The sequence below is a fragment of the Vulpes lagopus genome, chromosome 24, assembly GCF_018345385.1.
Source record: "Vulpes lagopus strain Blue_001 chromosome 24, ASM1834538v1, whole genome shotgun sequence".
Taxonomy (NCBI): Eukaryota; Metazoa; Chordata; class Mammalia; order Carnivora; family Canidae; genus Vulpes; species Vulpes lagopus.
The window spans coordinates 55,998,670-56,020,651 of NC_054847.1; the positions used below are offsets into that span (position 1 = coordinate 55,998,670).

General features: G+C 51.5%; 1 protein-coding gene across 1 annotated transcript; it reads right to left on the reverse strand.

Annotated features, from left to right (window-relative positions):
- Positions 1 to 854: 854 nt before the first annotated feature.
- Positions 855 to 20,246, reverse strand: LOC121481907 (basic proline-rich protein-like). Its single transcript, XM_041739493.1, has 3 exons — positions 20,213 to 20,246; positions 2,494 to 2,681; positions 855 to 2,435 (listed from the first exon to the last, which is right to left on the reverse strand). Exons 1-3 carry the CDS (start codon positions 20,244 to 20,246, stop codon positions 855 to 857), a joined length of 1,803 nt encoding a protein of 600 aa, XP_041595427.1.
- Positions 20,247 to 21,982: the final 1,736 nt, after the last annotated feature.

The following is a 21,982-nucleotide window of genomic DNA, read 5'->3' on the forward strand; positions in this document are numbered from 1 at the left end:
GGACAGCTGGGCCACAGCAGAGCCCCAATGCACGAGGCTTTGCGATTTGAGCTGGAGGACATGTGGAAGCCACAGGACCTGACGAACTCCCGAACTCCCGGTGCTTAGGACAGCACTTGGCATGCACCTGGCACTTGGAGGGGCTCAGTCGATGTGAGCTCAGTGAGTGAGCATGTCAAAGTGCGTAAGAACAGCCATCACTGTGGCTTTACATGGGAATCCAGGAGGTAAACTGAGTCCTGGCTGATAGGCTGGGGGAGGGGCAGGCTCAGGTCTGGGGTTTATTTAATGAGTAACAGGGAGAGAGAGACAGAGACAGAGAGAGACTCCCTGTGGTGATGGAGCTCCCCGCGCTGGGGTGCCCCAAAGAAGGGGGTGCTAGGGCTCCAGAGGCCCAGCCAGGGGCACTGACTTGTCTTAATCAAGAGCTAATGTCTTTTTGTTTCCTTCTGGAAGGTCCTTGAGTCCTGGCGAAGCCCTGGGCTTTTCAAGACAGTGGTGGCTTTGTGCTTCTGTCTGAAATAAAACTTTTATCCAAAAAGAAAGAGAAAATGTATCCAGTGCCATATGTCATCATCCCAGGGCTCAGATCTTCCCAGCGCTGGTGGGGAGGAGGAGGCAGCCACCGTGCCCTGGGGCCACCAGAGGCCTGGCTCCTAATTGAGTCTTCCCCCTTCCGGGTTCCGTTGTGATGCAGTGAAGATACAGGAAATTTAATTCCCAAACTTGGCGTTTCTTGTTTCCCCCCTCACCCTTTAACTGTTTGGAAAGACCTGAGTGGCCAGGGAGACTGAAATTTGATGAAGTCTGCAGAGGTCTGAGGCGGCATGACCAAGGGCCTGGGGCCCCCGACCTTAGGCACGGGTGTGGGTGGGCCTGCGGGCCTGCGGGGAGAAGCCGCCTTTCAGCCTGTGAACCGGGCCAGGGCTGGGCTGACCCTCGGTCCCCTGGCGGCTCTGTGACGTTAACCAGGCTCTCGGACCCCCTCGGCAGGGCGACCCAGGTCCTCGTGACCCACTGGCGCTCCTACGGGTGGGAGCCTGGGGACAGCCGCGCGCGGGCTGCGGCTGTGGGCGCCAGGGCACCCAGGGCACGGCGATCAGGGCCCGCGGCCGCGGGGGAGGCCGGCCCCAGGTCCCAGCGGGTTGCCCCGCGAAGTTTGCAGAGCTCTGAAGCGGGGCGACGCGGCGGCCGTGCTGTGGCTCAAACACAAACGGGACGCCCCGCGCGGTGGGCCGGGGCCGGGGCCGGGGGCCGCGGGGAGCTCGCCCTGCGCGGTGGGCCGGGGCCGGGGCCGGGGGGAGCTCGCCCTGCGCGGTGGGCCGGGGCCGGGGCCGGGGGGAGCTCGCCCTGCGCGGTGGGCCGGGGCCGGGGCCGGGGGGAGCTCGCCCTGCGCGGTGGGCCGGGGCCGGGGCCGGGGCCGGGGGCCGCGGGGAGCTCGCCCTGCGCGGTGGGCCGGGGCCGGGGCCGGGGCCGGGGGCCGCGGGGAGCTCGCCCTGCGCGGTGGGCCGGGGCCGGGGCCGGGGCCGGGGGCCGCGGGGAGCTCGCCCTGCGCGGTGGGCCGGGGCCGGGGCCGCGGGGAGCTCGCCCTGCGCGGTGGGCCGGGGCCGGGGCCGCGGGGAGCTCGCCCCGCGCGGTGGGCCGGGGCCGGGGCCGGGGGCCGCGGGGAGCTCGCCCTGCGCGGTGGGCCGGGGCCGGGGCCGCGGGGAGCTCGCCCTGCGCGGTGGGCCGGGGCCGGGGCCGGGGCCGGGGCCGGGGGCCGCGGGGAGCTCGCCCTGCGCGGTGGGCCGGGGCCGGGGCCGGGGCCGGGGGCCGCGGGGAGCTCGCCCTGCGCGGTGGGCCGGGGCCGGGGCCGGGGCCGGGGGCCGCGGGGAGCTCGCCCTGCGCGGTGGGCCGGGGCCGGGGCCGGGGCCCGGGGGAGCTCGCCCTGCGCGGTGGGCCGGGGCCGGGGCCGGGGGCCGCGGGGAGCTCGCCCTGCGCGGTGGGCCGGGGCCGGGGCCGGGGCCGGGGCCGGGGGCAGCGGGGAGCTCGCCCTGCGCGGGCCCGGGGCGCAGCGCACCCGGCGCACCTCGGGGTGCTGGGAATGGGGTCGCCGGCCGGGCCGGCAGGGCGGAGGCGGGGCAGGGGGAGGCGGGGCAGGGGGAGGCGCCGGGGTCGGGCCGTTCCGCTGTGTTCCCGGCGGGGGGGGGGGGGCGCAGGCTGGCCGAGCGCGGGCCCCGAGGAGAGCGGCGCGCGGCGCCGGGACACGTTGCCGGGACAATGCAGAAAATGGGAGCCGCGCGGGGCGGCTCCTCCCCGCGGAAGGAGGTGGCGCCGGCAGGAGGCCCGCCCTCTCCGGCCGCTCGGGCGCGCGGGGCGGTGCCGGGAGGGGCCCCTCCGCCTCCACGCCCCGCGGCGCGGCGGGCCTTTGTCTCCGCGGGGGGCCGGGGCGCCCCCTGCCGGCGGGTGTGCGGGGCGCGGGGGCGCGGGGCGCGGGGGGCACCGGCCCGGCACCGCCTCCGCCCCGCTCCCCCCGGCGCGCGCGCCACCGTGTCCTCGTGGCCTCGTGGCCTCCGCGGCGGGGACGCCGAGCCGCGTCACCTCTGCCAGGACGTCTCCGAGCCGCAGGGTCTTGGCGACGGAGAATCCTCCCAAGTCCGTGGAGCGTAGGTCGGAATTGAGCGCAAAAGGGCAGCATTTCGCTGTTAAAGGCGCAACGTGTAAACGCAACCTGAGCGCTTTGGTAAATGGGTGCAGAGCGGGCCCTGGTGGGCGCCCCAGCCCGGGTCCCCCCGCCCCCCGGAACGTGCTCTCCCCGGCGGGCTGTGTGGAAGCGCGGGCTCGCGGACCGCAGGGAGGCAGCGTGTGTCGTGGGAAAGCTCACGCCCTCCCGGCTCCAGGGGTCCGGGTTGGTGACCGTGGGTCCCCGGGCAGTGGCCGGCCTCCCGCAGACCCCCGGGGAAGGCTCTGCCCGGGGCCAGCACCCCTAGGTGCTCAGGAGCAAGCAGTGTGCATTCCCAGGAAGCAGCCAGCCTGCCCAGGAGCTCCACTGCATTGCACCTGGCTTTCCAGCAGCAATAAATAAAAGAGTCTTGGGGAGGGGGGGGATTAATATAAAGTCATGATGGAGAGGCAGAGAACACAGCAGAATGCACCGACTCAAGACAACGTGTGCAGAAGCAATTTGCTCCTGAAACTCTAAACATGAAATGCTTTAGTACTTCCTGGCAGCCCTTCGGTAGCTAGCAAATAAATATTTCCACATGGAAGAAAATGGTCCTTTGAACTGTGGCTTGTTCTTTTGGAGACAGAAATACAGCAAGGTGCGGAGGCTTCAGGGCGCAGTGCCCTGGTAATTTATCCAGTTTGAAAATCGTGTGCCTTTCCATTAGGACTCATCGCTGGTAAACACGGGTTCCCTGGGGAATTGAATTAGCACCACGGCCCCCTTTGCTGGTTCAGGAGACAATAGAGTGACCTCTGGCCCACAAATGATGCCTTCATTGAATGCTTTGATTATGTGTTACGTTAAAAAACAATCCTATTAAAAGTCGGGAACCTGCCATGCGTTTAATCTGCATTGGTTACTCTTGCTCTCCTATCTCTGAGTTTGTTACCCAAAGATTAAAAACACACTTTGGACGTGTGTCTCCTGTGCTCTGGATTTGAATCAAACACAGGATCAGGTCTCATGTCAAAATACCAGGCAGCAGGAGAATACTTATCACATGATATCACAGATCTTTATTCCTACAGAGGCTTGGGTTTTTTTAAAAAATAAAAGTATCCGGGCACCCCAGGTGGTTCAGCAGTTTAGCACTGCCTTCAGTCCAGGGCTTCGAGTCCCGCATCGGGCTCTCTGCATGGAGTCTGCTTTTCTCTCTGCCTGTGTCTCTGTCGCTGGCTCTCTCCCTCTGTGTGTGTGTGTGTGTGTGTGTGTGTGTGTGTCTCTCATGAATAAATAAATAAATAATCTTAAAAAAATAAAAATATCCTAAGGCCAGGAACGTAGGGCTTCACTGTGCTGCCTGCGCAGGTTGGAGGGGTTTCCAGGGAGCTTTGAAGCATTGGAAACTTTTCTGCTCTGAGTTTTCACAGCACTTTGAGCAAAAGTTCAAGTCACAGGGAGAACAGTGAATTATGCAGGTATAAATGAGTCAGGTTTAATGCAAATGAAGTTCATTCCCTCCTTGGTTCCGTAAATATTTATTGAAAGCCTATTTTGTTTAAGGCGCTGCCACCTCCAAAGAGGCCAAGATTCCCTGGGTGCATCAGACCCACATGCAAGTCTGCAGGCCGGCCTGTGCATGCGGTGTGGACGCCCCTGGTTCCTGCAAGATGGTGGTGTGACTACACACGCCTGGCTTAGACTTCTAGGGAGGGCTTTTTTTTTTTTTTTTTTTAATCAGACTCCAACTGCTTAATAGAAATTTAAATGCCTGCCCACCTAGTGCTGTCTAAAATATGTTATTGGCATTTACCAGATGATAAATCTAGTGTCTTGGTTGCAGGGAAAGAATAAAAAAATCCGGGTGTCCCCTTTCGACTCAGTTTTTGTTGGTCTGCCTTAATCAACGTCCCTGGCTCATTAATGAAGATTCTCTCCCCTCCTCCCTGAGTGCCCTCATTCCTATAATGTAAACAGCTACTAATAGCTCCTATTCCTCTTTGTTCAAACAAACAATAGCCTTTATAACTAAGAAGAAAATTAGTATCAGGTGAAAACCTCATTTTAGGGTGCTTAAAGCTTTTTCTTTTTTTCCAGAAGAACAAAGTACAACAGTAATCTCCAAAAGAAGAATTCACATTGAAAGTTTAGAAAGCAACAGGACAAAGGTCTGTTCTTTATAATGATGCATAGACACACTTGTGATTGAATTTTAAATATTTTTCTTTTCTTCTCTTTAACTTCCTAACTGAAAAGCTGAAGCCCAGGGTAAAGAGGATGGTCAAAGGTCTAGGGAGTCAGGACCCCCGCCCCTAGTTCTGGTATGACCTACTGGCTTTGTTGCACTAAAGGCAGAGCCTTAGAAGGGGGGGGGGGGACTGGGTTTCTTCACCAAATTAGGGGATTACATTTAGAAATGTCACAGTAGGGCTTGGAAATGAAGAATGAACTACAATATGCCCGAGTCCCTGGATTCCTTTCCAGGGTAGAAGGAATCTCTTCCTGCTTGGCTTCAAGTGTGCCTAAGAAAGCACCATCTGATTTGAAACTTGAATCCTTGGGAGAGGAAGGCGGGTGGGGGCGGGGCAGAGGAGGGGTCAAAACACATTTTGTCTTATTCTGTGAAATGAATGCAGTTCGGGTCTAAACTTCAAGGATAATCCATTGACATGCACGTCTGTCGGTAAGCCTGCAAGACGGGGTTGTTGTGCTTTTATAATTTTGTTCTTTATGTCTTTAACAATGATGAGTCTGAAAGTCATCAGAACAAGACAAATTAGCAGATCCTCTGAGCCAATCCTCTGCTCCTTGGTGCTGCCAGGGTCCGAGTGGCGTCGCGCTTCCAGTTGTCACATTCTCTTTTGGCTCAAGGTAGGTCCGATTTCCTCATGTTGCATCCTAAGATACAATTGGAAAAAAAAAAAGGATTAAGAAACAGATTTCTTTCTTTCTTTCTTTCTTTCTTTCTTTCTTTCTTTGCCTCAAAATAGCATTTAAGATTTGAAGTGAGTGAAATTATGCAATTGAAAGAAGCAAAAATATTTCATTTCTTCAAGGTGCAGAGATTGACACTGGGTTAGAGCAACTGTATTGTTTTTTAAGAGGGAAATACTGGCTAAGCAAGGAATGGACTCTCATACCTTATAAATGCTTTTATACATTGGAATGAAGAGAAGCCCCAAATTAGAAATGAGAGGGATGAAAGTAGAGCAAGAACGAGGAAATTCATGTGTCGTGACTGTTAATACTGCAGGATGATCCTTTGACCGGTACCGAGGTGACGCCTGGCTCATGACCCAGGCTGTTGCAGGCTGTCTGGGTCTTGTCCCTTTGGGCCTGGACTCGTTGCAAGTCTCAGTGTGAGCCTGAAATATTACACATGGGGCTCTGGCTTCCAGAAGTTTCAGGCTGCACAGAGCGGGGGCCACCATCCTCGAAGGTAGAACACATTTTGATCTTTGCTTTTGTTCGGGAGGAGGCAGACGGATCCCAGGACCTGGAGACTCTCACCCAGATTTCCCCTCCCAGCAGTGGCAGGAGCCTTTGGAAGGGGCCCCTGGCTTATTCATCTCAAGAGCCCAGTAGGGCCAGAGCGGCAGCTCTCAGCCTCGGGGGCTTGGGAATGAGGATGAAAAAGAAACAAAACAAAACAAAACAAAACACACAATTGAGAAGAGTTGGGAGAAAAAGAGAAGTTTCCTTTTGAGCTGCATGTTGGGTCTCTGCCTCAGATGGTTCTAGCACCTTCCAAAGCCTTTCTCCTGACGGCCACAGTGTTCTGGTTCAGGGACAGGGTTGTACCTCTTGCTCTCCGCTGCTACTTGCAGGATAAGGTGATGGGAACCCTTCCCGGGGCACAGGGTGGCGCTCTGTGGGCAGGCAGGTGCTCTCCTGAGTCACCTTCCTTTTGAGGCGTAGATTGCGAAGCGTGCTCCCTCGGAACTTGTTAGAAATGCATTGTCTCTCATCTCAACCTAGACTTACTGAATTGGAAATTCTGGGGGTGGAACCTCCTGCTCCCCACACCCCCCACTCCAAGCAATCTCTGCTTTAATAATCCTGCCAGTGATTCTGGTGCAAGCTACCTGTAGAAATTGCTGAGTCCCATCCCTAGAGGTTGTGATTAAATTGGCCTACGTATAGCCCGGGCGCTGGGGTTTTGAAAGCTCCCCCGGCGGCTCTCGAGTGCAGCCAAGGTTGACAAACACTCCCCCAGAGCCATGCTGTTCAAAAGAACTTTCTGCAGGGATGAGAAGTCCCTAGGCACCGACTGCCAGGGGAGCCAACCTTGTGGCCCCTGAGCACTGGCAGTGTGACTAGTGCAACTGCTGCGGGGCAGAGTGTTACATTCGATTGAATTTTGATTCATTTAAGCCTAAATAGCTACACGTGGCTGGTGGCAACTGCCCTGGACAGAAGTCCTAGAGCTGCAGGGAAATGTCAGACTTTCCCTGTAACTGAATGGAAAATGCAAAGGCCTCACTGAGTTACAGATTTAAGGAGATAGGAAAGAACATATTGAAGAGTTCTGGGATTATTTTTAAATCCACATTTGGTGATAAGTTGATAAAAACTGTGTGGGGCCCTAGACCTCCCTGCTAGCTCCTCCCATCAGACCCAAATTCCTGGCAGCAGCCTTTCTGGCTTCTAAGAATGCACAAGGATCACAAGGGTCAGTATTTAAAAATGAGTTTGCTGAGCTCTACCCCCAGAGGCTTGGATCCAGCAGGTCTGGGCTGGGACCCCAGAAACTGCAATTTGGCAAACATGCTGGGTGTGATGCCACAGATTCCAGGATCCCTGGCAACTGGTGAGGGTAAGTCTAACCCTGTCATTTTCCAAACAAGACATGGAAGTGATTTAGAGTTCATTTGTCCATCTCAAGAAGCTGGAGTCACCACTACTGAGTGTAAAACCCTTGATTTGGGAAGTATCTTTGTAACCCTTTCATGAGTTCGACAAACTTTAGCAGTCGTGCTGTTTGTCAGGTTGTGCTAGGCCACGGGAGCAGTTGGTGACGAGATGTAGCCCCAACCTTCAACTGCAATCATGAACACACTGTGTTGCTCTGTAGTGAACATCGTGGCTACTTAAGATGTGCTACCCCAGAGGTGGTTGCTGCAGGTTCCAACCAGGGCCTGACTTACCCTCCCTCCCACACCCCGCATACGTGCACACAGACACACACACATGCACACGGGGTCTCATTTAGTTAGTAGCTGTAGCTGTGAACTATTTGTGGGCTTGGCCTTCAGTTCCAGCTTACAGAAACCCTTTGCCCAAAACATGTGGCCCCATTACTGACCACTGCTTCTTTTAATAATAGAAGTTGCCATTTATTTAGGGCTTCCTGTGTGTTAGGCAATTCATGCACATTACACACAGTGAGCCCGTGTGGTCTGTTGTTCAAGCTGAAACACTTTGAGTCAATTGGGGACAGTATCAAAATTACATCAGGGCAACAGGGCCTGCCAGAGGAAGCTGGTATATCCTGTTGCACTCCTTCCAGTGGCATCGGGGCCAGGAGGTGATGCAGCCGGGGAGAGGCCAAGACCCCTGTTCAGGCATGTGTGACTCTGAACTGGGTTGAAGAGTGACCCCTTAAGTTCATCCACTCAAAACCCCAGAATGTGGTCTTATTTGAAATAGGGTGTTTGAAGATGTGATTACTCAAAATAAGTCATACTGGATTAGGGGGCAGCCCTACATCCAATGACCAGTGTTCTTTTTTTTAAAAGATTTTATTTATTTATTTATTTTGAGAGGTGGGGGAGGGGGAGAGGGAGAGAGAGAGAGAATCCACAAGCAGACTCCCTGCTGAGCATGGAGCCTGATGTGGGCTTGATCTCACAACCCTGAGATCATGACCCTGAGGTCATGACCTGAGCTGAAACCAAGAATCAGATGCTTAGCCACCCAGGTGCCCCCAATGACCAGTGTTCTTATAAATAGGGAAGAAGAGAGCCAGAGATCCTGAGAGAAGGCCAGGTAGTGATAGCAGCTGGAACAGGAGATGCGTCTATAGGCCCAGGGATACCAGGGTTTGCCCCATAGCCACCAGGAGCCTGGAGAGAGAACATACCCTCCTTTAGGGTTTTAGAAGGAACCAGTGCTGTTGACACCTTGATTTTGGACTCCTGGCCTCTGGGGCTGCGAGAGAATAAACTTCTGCTGTCTTAAGTCATGCAGGGTGTGGTATTTTGTTACAGCAGCCACAGGAGACTGATACAGACAGTAAAGGCCAATCACCCATCCTCCATACTATCTGGGTACAACTGATGCACAGAAGTGTGGGTTTGGGGGCCTGGTAACTCGAATGTAAGCCCCGACCTTGTCATTTACTTTTTATGTGAACTTTAGTAAATGATTTCACTCTTGCAGATTCCCTTTGCCTGTTTGTACAATGGGGATGGTAATTACATCCACCTCATAAACAAGGAGGATTGTGATTATCCTCTTTTTTGCTTCCATACATATTCATTTTATGTGGAGCTTTTCAAGGTGCTGGGAACACGGAAACTCAAGAAGTTAAACATGAGGGTCAGCAATTCATCTCCTAGATCTATACCTATCTTGACTTCAGTTGAAGGCGTGTCCACACAAAAGCGTGTCCAGATATTCATAGTGGCATTGTTCATAATAACCAAAATCAAAACAGCCCAAATGTCCAGCTGCTGAAGACCACGTGAATAGATGTGGTATATCCATACACTGGAATGGTGTTTGGCCATAAGAGGCATAAAGTACTGATCTGTGCCTCAAAAACAGTAAGTGAACTGGCCATCACGGAAGGAAGATGGGGCTCCCAGGCACTGCCATGCAAGCAGAGCTCCTCTCTCCAGCAGCCCCTCAGCTCTGCTCTGAAAGTCTTTGTCAGGCTCACTCAGATCATCCCAGACAAACATCTGTACATCAAGTCAGCGTCAAGGGCTTCTGTTTCTTCTATGGGGTCTGTCCCCAGCGGCACTTGGTCCTGGCTTGAGTACCTGAGGACGGTAGCCTGGCTTAGTGGTGTGTCCAAAAGCCATCCAGAGCCACTCAAGCTTTATTCTTTTATTGTGTGTTTGCTTCCCATTCCTGAAACTCTGATGGATGCTTGTGGTTTAGGGATTTTAATGTGCAGCCAAGTCCGTGGGTCCTCCGGTGTGGAAACAGAGGTTGCCAGCTGGCCATTTCCCATTTCTTGTGTGACTGAAACAAAGGGGAAAATGGAAGAAATTGTTGTTGGCAGTTGATAAAAGACACAAGGCTAATATGACCCTTGTGATAATTTTATAAGTCACCTTGACTGGGCCATGGAGCCCAGATCTGTGAGCAACCATAATTCTGGATGTTTCTGTGAGGGTGTGTTGAGACGAGGTTAATATTTAAATCAGTAGGCTTTGAGATTACCTTCCATAATGTGGGCAGGGGGGTCTCGTCCAATCAGTTGACGGCCTGAATACAATGAAGCCTGACCTCCTCTGAAAAAGGAAATCTGCCACAAAACAGCTTTCTGATTTGAGCCAAAACATCAGCAGTTCCCTGGGTCTATACCCTAATGGTCCACTCTATAAATGTTGGACTCGCCAACCTCCACAATTCTGTGCCCCAATATTTTAAAATAAATCTATCTATATATAGAACGTATAACCTATGTATCAATAATATAGCCTTATCATTTCCATTTCTGTGAAGAACGCTAAAACAATCCTCTACTAATAGGACCAATAAGCCCTCAGATTCCTCAAGAGCAAATATTTGGGAAGCCCCCATGTAGGCCATCTCACCATTTGAGATGCTGGCAGAAGGCAAAACAAACACGACAGTAGAAAGACGTCATAAGCATCAGCTTTGGCCTCGCATAAAGCAGCTGCATAAATTGTGACTGTAGCCTCTGTGGATGTTTCCTTTCTTGATGTCACAGAGATGTGTGTGAGCTAATAAATCCACGGTCCTTCCTCTCTCCCCTCGGTCGCTGTGTTGGCCAGTACTGACCACGGTGTAGTCCGCAGGTGTCAGAACAGCGGGGGTGCACCCGAGTGGGACCTGAGGATGAAGCAGCAGCATCGCAGTGTCGAGGGCCCCACGGTGGGCCACCGTTGGGGCTTTGGGCTGTCGCCTGCTGGGGAGGGAGTGAGTGCATTTTTTGCTTGGAATAAGGAGAATGGCACTGTGTTATAGTTGTTTTTACTCTTGGAAACGGATGTCAGGGGCAGAGACAGTGTGTGTGTGTGTGTGTGTGTGTGCCCGCGCATGCATGTGTAAATCTAGTGAGGCTAACGGAGTAGATTCAATGGGCGTTCATCATCCCCTTGTGTCTTGGCAGAAGGCCCGAGGTGGGCTGTGTCAGTGGGTCCAGGGACATGCAGTGACCCTGCCTCTCTCTGCTCCTTGAGACCCGAACGTGGACACCTGAGGAGGCACCTGCAGGAGGCTCCTGCGCGGAGCCTTGACTCATTGACAGGAAGTGACACTGGGAGTCTGCTCACAGTCACTGCATTGTTGCCCAGTGCTAGAATCTCTGCCAGACTTTTCATGCAAAGAGAGAGCCATGCTGCTTCCTGCTCTTTGACCTTCCAGAATTCCGGAGTTCCTGGCAGCCCTCTGTGTCCTGAGTCGGTTCTGTGACCTTCCCCTTCCCCTTGAAGTCATGCAGTGAATTTCTCATGCTGAGTCAGCCGGAGATGCCCAGAGGTGGCTTTGGCCGCAGCCAGAGTGCTGGTGGCACCGTGGTCCCAAGGCGGGAGCACCCAGGCTCCAGAGCAAGGTGGTTTGACCACGAGGGAAGGCAGCCTGGAGAAGGTGTGTGCCTCCTTCCTGGAAATGATCTGGCTCTTCTACTTCCAAGACAAAACCCAAAGAAATGTAGTGGTGGCTTATTTTACATCCTCGTTCTAAGGATTTGGGGGTGCCCTTACCCCCCCAACTTGCTTTTTTCCTGTGCCAAGGGTGTGCCCAGTGGTACTGCTGCCCTTGCTGCCTATTCAAAACCTGCTCACCTGGACAACCAAAAGCTAGAAGGTGTCAGTAGAAGGATTGCCACTTACTAGAGTGCCCTCCTCTCAACGATACCAGAGAAATTACAAGAGTGTCATGATAAAAAGCAGTGCCTTTGGAGAAAACCAGCAAACAAGCATCTGCCATTGTATATTGTGCTAGAGTGCTGTCAGATCCCATTTTGCACACGAATCTTTATATTTGTTACTGCATCCAGTTAGGAATCGTACCTGCTCACCAGGGTTTTAAAACATGGAGAATGTTCTCACATAGTAGGTGGCTTGGATTGTAGATTATAGCTGTCAAATGAAAGCCTCTCTTCCGTCCCAAGTCTGTGCTCTTTGTCTTAGAACAGATCGCCAGACTTGGAGCTTGCTCATCCTCTCAACAGGGACTCATCAGAGGGAATAGGAAGGTATGGGAGGTGTAGGCTGCCCTCCCCCCCACGCTGGGGTTTGGGCCTGGATGAGGCCCTGGGGACTAAGTGTTTGTGAGTTTAAATAACTCTCTCTCTGTGAGTTGGAGAGAGAGGGAAGGGACGTTGTAGGGTAATCTCTAATGTGAGCTTGTGTTCCAGGAAAATCATACAAAGGAAGAAAGTGAAAATAGATCATTTACTTTATCTTGTACAATTTTTGCCAACTCATTCTGTTGAAAAAATTAAAAAATTCTTATTGTCGTCCTGGTTCACAATTACTTAATTTTAATAGAAACTCACATATTTGATAATTGGATAATTAAGCCACTGGTCTTGGCTCTGCTCATTATTGTTGATCATAATCATTAGGGTTTGAAATAATTTATAATCCTATCATACAAAACAGTAGAGAGTGTACCCCCGACCCAAGCAAGTTATTTTCTGTGAAGCTAGAAGTGAACACCCCTGTTTGGCAGGGGCAAAGGCTGGGTCAGCCTTCCTGGACAATGGGAAAAATCAAGGATCTCAAGTAGAGGGAAAAAACCCCAAAGCCAATCAAAACTATGCCTCATAAACACAAAAGAAGAGATTTGAAAGAACCCACAGATAGAAGGAATAATATTACAAATATGCTCAGATCAGCTGCTCAGCTTAAGCATTAGAATGGACCAGTATTGCCGAGACCTTTATACATCTTCCCGATGTCACCCCTCCTTCTCCTGGAGATCACTGCATCCTAACTGTGTGCTCATTATTTACTTAATTATGTCCTTCACATTTTCCCCACGTAGCCATGTATACCTAAGCCATGTTTACACCACACACATTTGAAGTCTCCATAAGTGGGCCACTGTGGTAGGAAATCTATTTTTTGTTCAAGTTTGCTTGTGAAGTAACCCATGTGTGCTGATATTCAAGGCTCTAAGTCATTCATTTTCACAGTGATAGAGAATTCTGTTGCATGAATACATCATGATTTATTTACTCAGAGAGGATATGATATCTCTGTTTAAACTGCTCACACCTATTATATTATTTTAATATTATTTATGCATACATAACGATTATTCATATATTATAAACATCCTCTGAATAGAGGCTCCAGTGCATAAAATATTGGACTGTGGCTTGGTTAATTTCCTACATAGTTTCTTTGGAAACCAAAGATCTGAGAACCAACATTGTTGCCAGTCTCCTCCTCCAGCCTCATCACCCCTCCCTTAAAAAAAAAAAAAAAAAAAACTCTGTTCTTCAAATATTATTTCCTCCCAACTGTGACACCAACTAGATGTCAAAGCCTTCATGATATCAAATGATATCCTTTGACCTTTAAGTCAAATGTAATCCAACCTGAAGCTGAGTTTCCTTTGTTAGAACGATAATGCCACTTTTCCTGTCTTTTCTCTCACTGTCCCTTGACTTCAGTTATTAAAACCACACCACACTCCCCGTGCTCATTCGTGAAATGGCAGTGCCCTTCCCAACGTGGCTCCTTTTGGGGGAGCCTGTGAGGATGGTTTCACAGCACTTGGTGATGAACAGTACATTTTATAAATGAGTATTGAAAATAATCAAGACATCCACGGATCCAAACAGGCCCCAGAAAAACCATAGCAACAAATGAACAATAATTGCTGCGTTACCGGCTACCTCCCCAGCTACGCTCTCCTGCAATCAAAGCTCATGCAGTGTCTGCGGGAGGAGCCTGGGTCAGGCCTGGCTGCCACCATCCGTGACCATGGTGTGCAGAGCCTTGCAGGGTGGGGGGCTTGGCTGCTGGGCCCAGGAGGAAATGTGAGTGTGCGCTCTCCTTTCCATCCTCTGGGCTTCCTGCCAGCTCATTCCCAGCCATCTCCTCAGTACAGGCTGAGTTGTGGCACTTTGGGGCACCCTGTACCCCAAGTCAGTTCATCAATTCACCCAAATTTTTCTTAAGAAAATACCTGTTGCCCCAATGTTCTCATCTGGATGGACACACAGCAGCAACCATTGCAGCCCGTGAGGCTGTGAATGTGGCAGTGACATTGTCCATCTCCCTCCAAGGCCACAGTCGAGAATGCAGAGGAGGACTGTGGTTCCCTTGGCCTTGGGGAGTCTGTAAAAGCCACAAAAAAAAAAAAATATGACATGTCCCAAGTTACTTTTGGAAATGGACACAAAGGAGATGTGACCCAGCCCTGTTTCCTTAGGGTACAGAGGCGGGAAATGACTCCCAGGCCATTGGATTTGACCATGATGGGAAGCGTAACTGTCAATAATAATCCCAGAAACACTTGGGAAAATGCCAGTGTGAGAAGGAAAGATGTTTTCTAGGGAAATGCCCTGGCATTCCCCACCTTGACGATGTGGCCACTGGCTTGATGCTCCCAGGTCAGGGGATGTCTTCTCCAAGGGTGAGAAGACAGCCAGGGTGCAGCTGCTGAGGATGGCAGATTGTTCCCTCTGGGTTGTCCAGGGGGGTGTCCTTCTGGAAAGAGACACAGAGTGGATGCAAGAGCACTGGTGAAGGCCTGGGGTGGGGGGGGAGGCCTTCCTTGTTGCTCCAGTCTCCTTAGGGATTGGTGGCTGACTTATTGACACTTCTGTAGGTAAAAGCTCTCCTTGTTTCCTGAGTCGGCCAGAATAATTGCTTTCATTAAGGTCTAGATATTTGAGAACTAATTCCTATGCACTGAGTGATTTTAGAGCTTTCTTTTTTTTCCCTTTGCCATCTTTGAAAGGTAATCTGGATGCTTGGGCTTCTCAAACTCAGTTTGTTTCCATGGTTACAAAACACTGTGCTCTTCCTGACCCACAATGCATCAGGAGGGGCACGCTGGCTGCCCGGTAGTGGCTATATCATTTTCCAAATTTGTAGACCTCTTTAACACTATCCAAACATTAGAAAGGTGGGTGCCCTCCTGCGTGTATACTGGCTGGCAATTCTAATTTGATTCAGGTATTCGCAGGGAGCAAGGTAAAGGATATTTGTGCTATAAATTACAAATATTGAAGCATTATCCCCTAATAAATGGAAATACTGAGGGAAAGGATTGGGAGGCAGAGAGTGTCAGCAATTGCCACGATGCCCTGGGTGAGTTTGCTCTTGGCCAGGCTGAGTCCATTAGCCCACCTCTGTCCTCGGAGAGGGAAACCTGTCAGGGAGGCCCTGTGCTCTGATGGGCAAGGGCCAGGCAGCAGATCCGAAAGATGTGGACGGAAATCTTTTTCTTACAGGCCAAGGATAATTTATTCTCTCTTAACTGCAGTTGCCTTATCTGGGAAAGAAGTAACTCTCAGGGGTTTGCCGAGAGGATTAAATGAGATTAGTAGAGGATTTAGTACAGTACATATTATGCACTCAATAAATGATAATTGCTATTCTCGGCACTATTATTTTGAAAAGTCATCATTTCTTTGCTACAAACAGTGCAAAGTGTGTTGGTGTGCAGCACGAGTTTGGTGGGGATTTAGAACTGATGGTGGTGGTGGATTAAAAATATAGAGCCTTTATTGTAGTTTTGGTTGCTTTGCTCCACTGGATGAGAGAGGCAGTGCAGCCTCATGGTTACAGAGGGTGGCCCTGGGTTCAAATCTTCACCTTGCCTCATAATTGCCTCATAATATTCTTGGGTGACTTACTCAACCTCTCTCCCTGTCTGGATTTCCTTCTTAGGAGGAGTTGATAATAATACACCTCTCAATGGGCTGTGAGAGCACTGAATGCCCAAATTATTTGTGCCTGGTGGCACCTGGTGGTGCCTGGTGCCACCAGTGCCTGGTGGCAAGGGAACATAGAGCCTCACACTGAAAAGCAGGGGCCCTGTGACCCTGGCAGGAAACAGCCACATGCTCTGCATGCTGACACCCTTCTCAGTCTCTTCTGGGAGCTACTTCTGTCCTGCCCGGTGGGTGAATTCTCAGACTGGTCCTCATAACTCTTCCAATCACTCTTGAATGATACCAGAATATTAGTTACTTCTCAAAGCAATAACGGCCTTATTTCAGAAACCAAAGTGCCCAGTCCCATACAATAATGTACCAAACTTTGCTTAAAATTAAAGGGCCTCTCTTCCTCCAGGTTACACTGATGTGAGAGTCAATGTGTAGCTTTTGCTGAGAAGGTGGATGAGGGGCAAGAATCATGCAAATGACTTCTAGCACATCCCCTTGAAGCACCCACGGGCCGTGCTCCCTGTGTGGACCGTGGGTGTAGCCGAGCCCTCTTGTCCTGAGGCGTTGGCTGAAACTGATGGAGGGAGAATCCCATCCTTACCGTCATCCTCCCTGCAACAAGTATGGCATTAGGACTAGGAAAATATATTTTCCTTAAATGATAAATCCTGAATTTCACCTCTTCTATTGGGAGCTGAATCGAATGAGACATATAAAAAATCTAATTTTCAGTTACCCTACACATCGATTCCTATTCTGATACAGGGGTGCCAGATTTAGCAAATAAAAATAGAGGACACCTGGTAAAATTTGAACTTTGAATAAACAACAAATAATTTTTAGTATAAGTATCTCTCATGCAATATTTGAGGCGTAGTTGTGTAAAATATTATTCGTTATCTGAATTTTTTGTTGTCATTTATCTGAAATTTAAATGTAACTGGTTGTCCTACATTTTATCTGGTGAGCCTGTTCCAGTAATTCTTTTATCTGCAATAGTGTGAAATTTCAAGACTGCATCAATTGGGATGTTTTGGTCACAAATAACAGAATACCCAGGTCTAAGTGTTTTAAGCAGGGAGAAATTGTTACTGTCCCGCGGAATAAGAAATCAAGAAGGGGTGGCTCATGGTTGGGTAGACACATAGCTCGGCAATGCCCGGTTCTGGGTCCTCCCTCTGCAGTTCTCTTGGCCTCCCTTCACCAGTCACAAGCAGCTCCAATGACGTCTTCCCACATGACATCCCAGGGCAAGAATGGGTATTACTCCACCCTGGACAGCCCCTTTCTAATTAAATTTTTTGTATTGAGATCATTAAAATCCCCCATGCAGTTACAGGGAATAATACAGAAAGGGTGTAGGCACTTTTTACCTAGTTTTTTTTCCCAGTGTAGCCACTTGCCAAACTGTGGTACGAAATATCCCAATCAGGATGTTGACATGGATACAATCCCCCAGTAGCCTGACTCCCCAGGGTTGCCTGTACTGACACATAACAGCAACCTCACAATCTGTCATTGCGCGTGTCAAGGAATGACCAGCAGCACCCACACCAGGTTGTGACTCTGTTCCCCGGTACATAGGACTCTGGGTTCCTTGAGGGGACGTGGTGTCTCCAGGGCCTGGCTCACCAAAGATACTCAAGACATGCTTTTTCATGGGTGAATGAAGAAATGAGCAGAATACCCTCAGTGCTGCAGAGCTGTCACTTTGTAGATGGAAGAAGGTGGCCCTGGGGCCAAGGAGTGCCTCTACTGTGTGCTCTTCCTGACGGGCCCCTCACACATTCCGCTCATCTCTGTCTGTCTGGGACTCAACTGACCCAGAGCGGGGCAAAGGGCGGTAGTCAGGAGGGTGGACTGTGGCCTCATAGGGTCCACCTGCTGCGTGATGTCAGGCAAGTTCTTCACCTCTTGGTGCTTCAAAGTCCCGATCTATGAAGTGGAGGGCAGCCACCGTGTAGGGCAAGAGGAAGGCCTGAGAGGCAGCACTCAGCAACCTCTCGCTGCTGCCACACCCCCTGTGACACTCCCCCAGGAAGGCTTAGCTTTGGTCCACTTGTGTGTCAGGGACTTAGGCTATGCAGGCTCACCCTTTGCCAGGGGTTCGGCAGCCACAGGTTGAGGGGATGAGGCAGCTAAAGGAACGAGGGAGGTTTGGAGTCTGCTGGGCAGCCTTTCCATGGGCTTCTCCCCTGGGAGGACATGTCTCCTTGGTCCTATTGCTTCCACAAACCGCCTCTTCCCTCTATCTTCCCTCAAGTTGTTGCCTGCAAGGAGACATGGATCTCCACTATTTGAAACCACCCAATTAATGGAGAATGTTGGAATCTACTCAGCACTAAATCTACTTTTATAGCTTCTTAATATCTTTCATCTAGTGTCTCCAACTTCTTTAAAAGGAAAAGAATCTCGGTGCTGACCAGTGGCATCAGTAACTAGCAAGGACTTTCTTTGAGAAGACACGGTCACGTGCCATCCATAAATTATGTTTTTTAAGCCCCCTTGCCCATAATACCTGAGTAAAATCTGGGAATAAATGCTGTTATTCACATCAGATGTTGAAGTCCATGTTCCAGATAATGGGATAAATATCTTTATTTTTTGAAGCAGAAAGGAGTTTCGGGTGTTTGGTCCTAATAGGAAAGACCCAACCATGTGGATAAGTCAATGTTTCCCCTTAAGGAGGACCTGTCCCTGCTCTAAGTGACTTTCCACATATTCAGTCACTGAATCCACACAACAACCATAGTGTGGAGGGACTATCTCCATCCTACATTAAACTCTGTGATAGACAAGCTGCACCGCACACCTCACATCACAGCCAGGAGACGAGGGGCCAGGGTTTGAAAGACACATCCTGCTGCTGCAACATCTGCCTTGTGCTCTGGGGAGGCCCTGGGCCAATCCCGGGCTGGCATGGAAAACCCCCGGTGTGCAGTGAGATACTGACTGAGACACTCGTCAGTAAAAGTGGGGATAAGTGTAACGTTCAATATTCATTTACCAATAGGACAGAAACACCTGTGTTTCAAAACACTAAAAAGTTTGGATATTGACAGGGCATAGCTTTTATCTAACTAATAATCTATACCCGGATGTCCAGGAAAAGACCCCTGATTATACCAGCACCATCTCCAGCTCCAAGCAAGGCATGATGATGCCCTATTTCTCCTAAATGTAGTCGATCCTTTAACATTCCTTTGGGAAAAATGAACTTTGTCTCCCTCATCTGCTTGCTCACAATAATATATTTTCAGAAGCAACTGATTATACATTGTGTGTAAAAACAAACCATTTACTAAAACTTTGGGTGTACTGCTACTGCAAAGGGATGTCTGCTGGGGATTGGATTAGCTCTAGGAGTGCAGTTTTATAAGCACATGGGACTTCAGTGGTGTTCCTTGTAGTGTGGAGCACTCAGGATTTGTCCCGGATCCTTGCCACTACGGGCAGGAGAGGGACTGTCCCGAGACCTCTGTGTTGGACTCTCCTGCTCCTTAGACATCTCCTCACATCCCTCTGCTTCTCTAAACACCACTGGGGGGCAGCCCTGGTGGCTCAGTGGTTTAGCGCCGCCGTCAGCCCAGGGCGTGATCCTGGAGACCCGGGATTGAGTCCCATGTCAGGCTCCCTGCATGGAGCCTGCTTCTCCCTCTGCCTGTGTCTCTGCCTCTCTCTCTCTCTCTCTCTCTCTCTCTGTCTCTCATGAATAAATAAATAGATAAAATCTTAAAAAAAATAAAAATAAATACCACTCGGTTCTCACTTTTCAAATTAAACCAACGATACTCTGTGTTACAATTGAGTCGAGCACAAAGTCAATGTCACAGGATAGCACAGATCCACACATGTGTATAAAGATGTGTGTCAACTGCTCTTCCATGTTCTAAATTTATGTCCTAAAATTAAGTAGGGGAAGGAATGTTTATTTTTTTATTCCAAAAGATTAAAAGTCTTACTCTTTTAATTTTCAAAAAAAGATTTATTTATTTATTCATGAGAGACAGAGGGAGCAGAGACAGACAGAGGGAGAAGCAGGCTCCTCATGGGGAGCTGGTGTGGGACTTGATCCCAGATACCGGGATCATGACCTGAGCCAAAGGCAGGCACCCAACCGCTGAGCCACCCGGGCATCCCAAAAGTCTTGCTCTTAAAAAAAAAAATTAAGATTTATTTATTTATATTAGAGAGAGAAAGCATGAGTGTGCACACATAGGAGAGCCCGGCGGGGTGGGGGGGGGCAGAGGGAAGAAAGAGAATCTCCAGTAGATTCCCGGCTGAGCGTGGAGCCCAATGCGGGGCGCGATCCCACGACCCCCAGATCATGATCTGAATCCAAACGAACAGCTGGACACTCGACCAACCAGGCCACCCGGGCATCGTCCCAGATGTCTTACTCTAACTGCACCTCCCCTCACCACTCCCAGGACTTTGCCACCTGAGTCACCAGCCATTCGTGTCATGGGAGTCGGGCTGGAAGGCCCAGCGAGCAGCCCCTGGGTGGGGAGCACCAGCGGCCTCTGGGCGCACGAAGGGCAAGGTCATGGCCCCGGCCCCCAGGGAGCACAGCCTGGGAAACGTCCTCCCCAGAGCCGAGGAGGAGGAGCAGGGCAGCACAGGGAGCGGCGACCTCGGCCCTCGGCCCGGCTTCTGCCCGAGTCCTCAAGGGGCCCTGCACCCCACACAGCCCACGGCTCCCCTCGGGCCGGAGGCGGCCCCCGGGCCCCTGGGCCGAGCGCAGAGCCGGGCCGGGCACGCTGCTGGGGCTGGCAGTGTCCTCCCTGCTCTTTGAAAAAACCACGTTGAAAACGTGCGTGGAAACACCACCTATGACCGAGAGGCCATTGTGTTGCCCCGTGTCCCCCTCCCTGTGGTCGGCTTCCGAGACAACCGGGCCTGGACGGTTCTACGATCCTAGGAGCGTCCTCGGGTTAATGGGGAGCTCGGCCCTGACTCGGGGTCTCTGCCGGCGGCCCAAGGAAGGCCGAGCCTGCCGCGCCCGCCTGGGCCCGCTGAGGAAAGTCCCTCGGGAAACCCGGAGCCGTCAGCCAGGGATTAAGGTGCGGGCAGCGTCCTGGTGGCGGCTAGTTATAGGCGCCCGTGAAGAAGAGGCGGAGGAAGCCTTTTTTGGTCCCCTTGCCAGAGCTTCCAGGGGACCCAGCTTCCATGGGGCGCCTAAGGGCTCTCCTGGAAACAGTTCAGCCGGCCACAGACCGCAGGTGGCTCCTGGACCACGCGGGGGGAAGGTCCTCCCAGTCCACGCCGGAGCGCACCTGCTCCCTCGCAGGACCAAACGGGGGGAGTCGGAAGAGCAGCCGCCGAGCGAGCTGGCCTGGCGGAGGCCGTGGCGCACACCCAGATGCCGTGTTTGCCGGGAAGGCGAGAGTCAAGTTGAAAAGCCAAGAAAGAGCTTTAGGGACCAGGCATCTGTTCTGAGAACGTGGTGGGTCAGCCTGATGCGCTTTCTTTTACCCAAATCTCTGCAGAGTGTTCGAAGCTGTTCTCATGACCACAGAGAGGAAGGGGGAAGACAGCTGCGGGTGAGATACTCGGACAAGTGCGTGGAAGGCGGGGAGCAGATGGAGAAGTGCTGGACGACGGCCTGCGGATGGCCGCGTGGATGGGAGCAGGGCCAGCTCACCCCACAGAGCCCCCAGGTAGGGCCCCTTGGCTCGCTAGACAGCCGGTGAGGACCCTGGGGCCGATTCGATGGAGAAAATGAACAGGAGATGTTCTGGACGTGGCAAAGGCTGGCGTGGGGAGGGGGCTCCCACAGGAGACGCTGGAAAAAACCCTTTACTGTCACCTGTTCCCAGCCGGTCAGTAGGGACCCTCCCCACCCCCACCCGGGCACAAGGAGAGGTGATGCTCACCAGGACAAGAAGAAGAGAGAGTTGATGAATTAAGATAAGAGTATACACAATTTTATTGAAAAATGTGGAATCCCTGGTCAACGCCAAAGAAATAGCGGAAAGTGGGGGGTGCCTGCGGAGGACCAGAATTTAGATGCCCAAATGGAATATTCCCTGTGTTAGTCAGAAGAATGGCAGCACCCAACTGAATATAAAAATGCTTCCTCATAAAAGTGCTTCCACCCACTAGCCTGGGTGGCTCAGTGGTCAAACGTCTGCCATCAGCTCAAGTTGTGATGCCAGGGTCCTGGGATCAAGTCCCACATCAGGCACCCCGTGGGGAGCCTGCTTCTCCCTCTGCCTGTGTCTCTGTCTCTCTCTCTATGTCTCTCATGAATAAATAAATAAAATCTTAAAAAAAAATAAAAA

Coding starts and splice junctions, on each gene's coding strand:
- LOC121481907 (XM_041739493.1), bottom strand. CDS start 20,246: ATGACCTTGCCCTTCGTGCGCCCAGAGGCCGCTG. Junction 2,682..20,212: donor CGTGCGCCCAGAGGCCGCTG/GTGCTCCCCACC, acceptor CGCCTTTAACAG/CGAAATGCTGCCCTTTTGCG. Junction 2,436..2,493: donor GGGGGAGCGGGGCGGAGGCG/GTGCCGGGCCGG, acceptor ACCCGCCGGCAG/GGGGCGCCCCGGCCCCCCGC.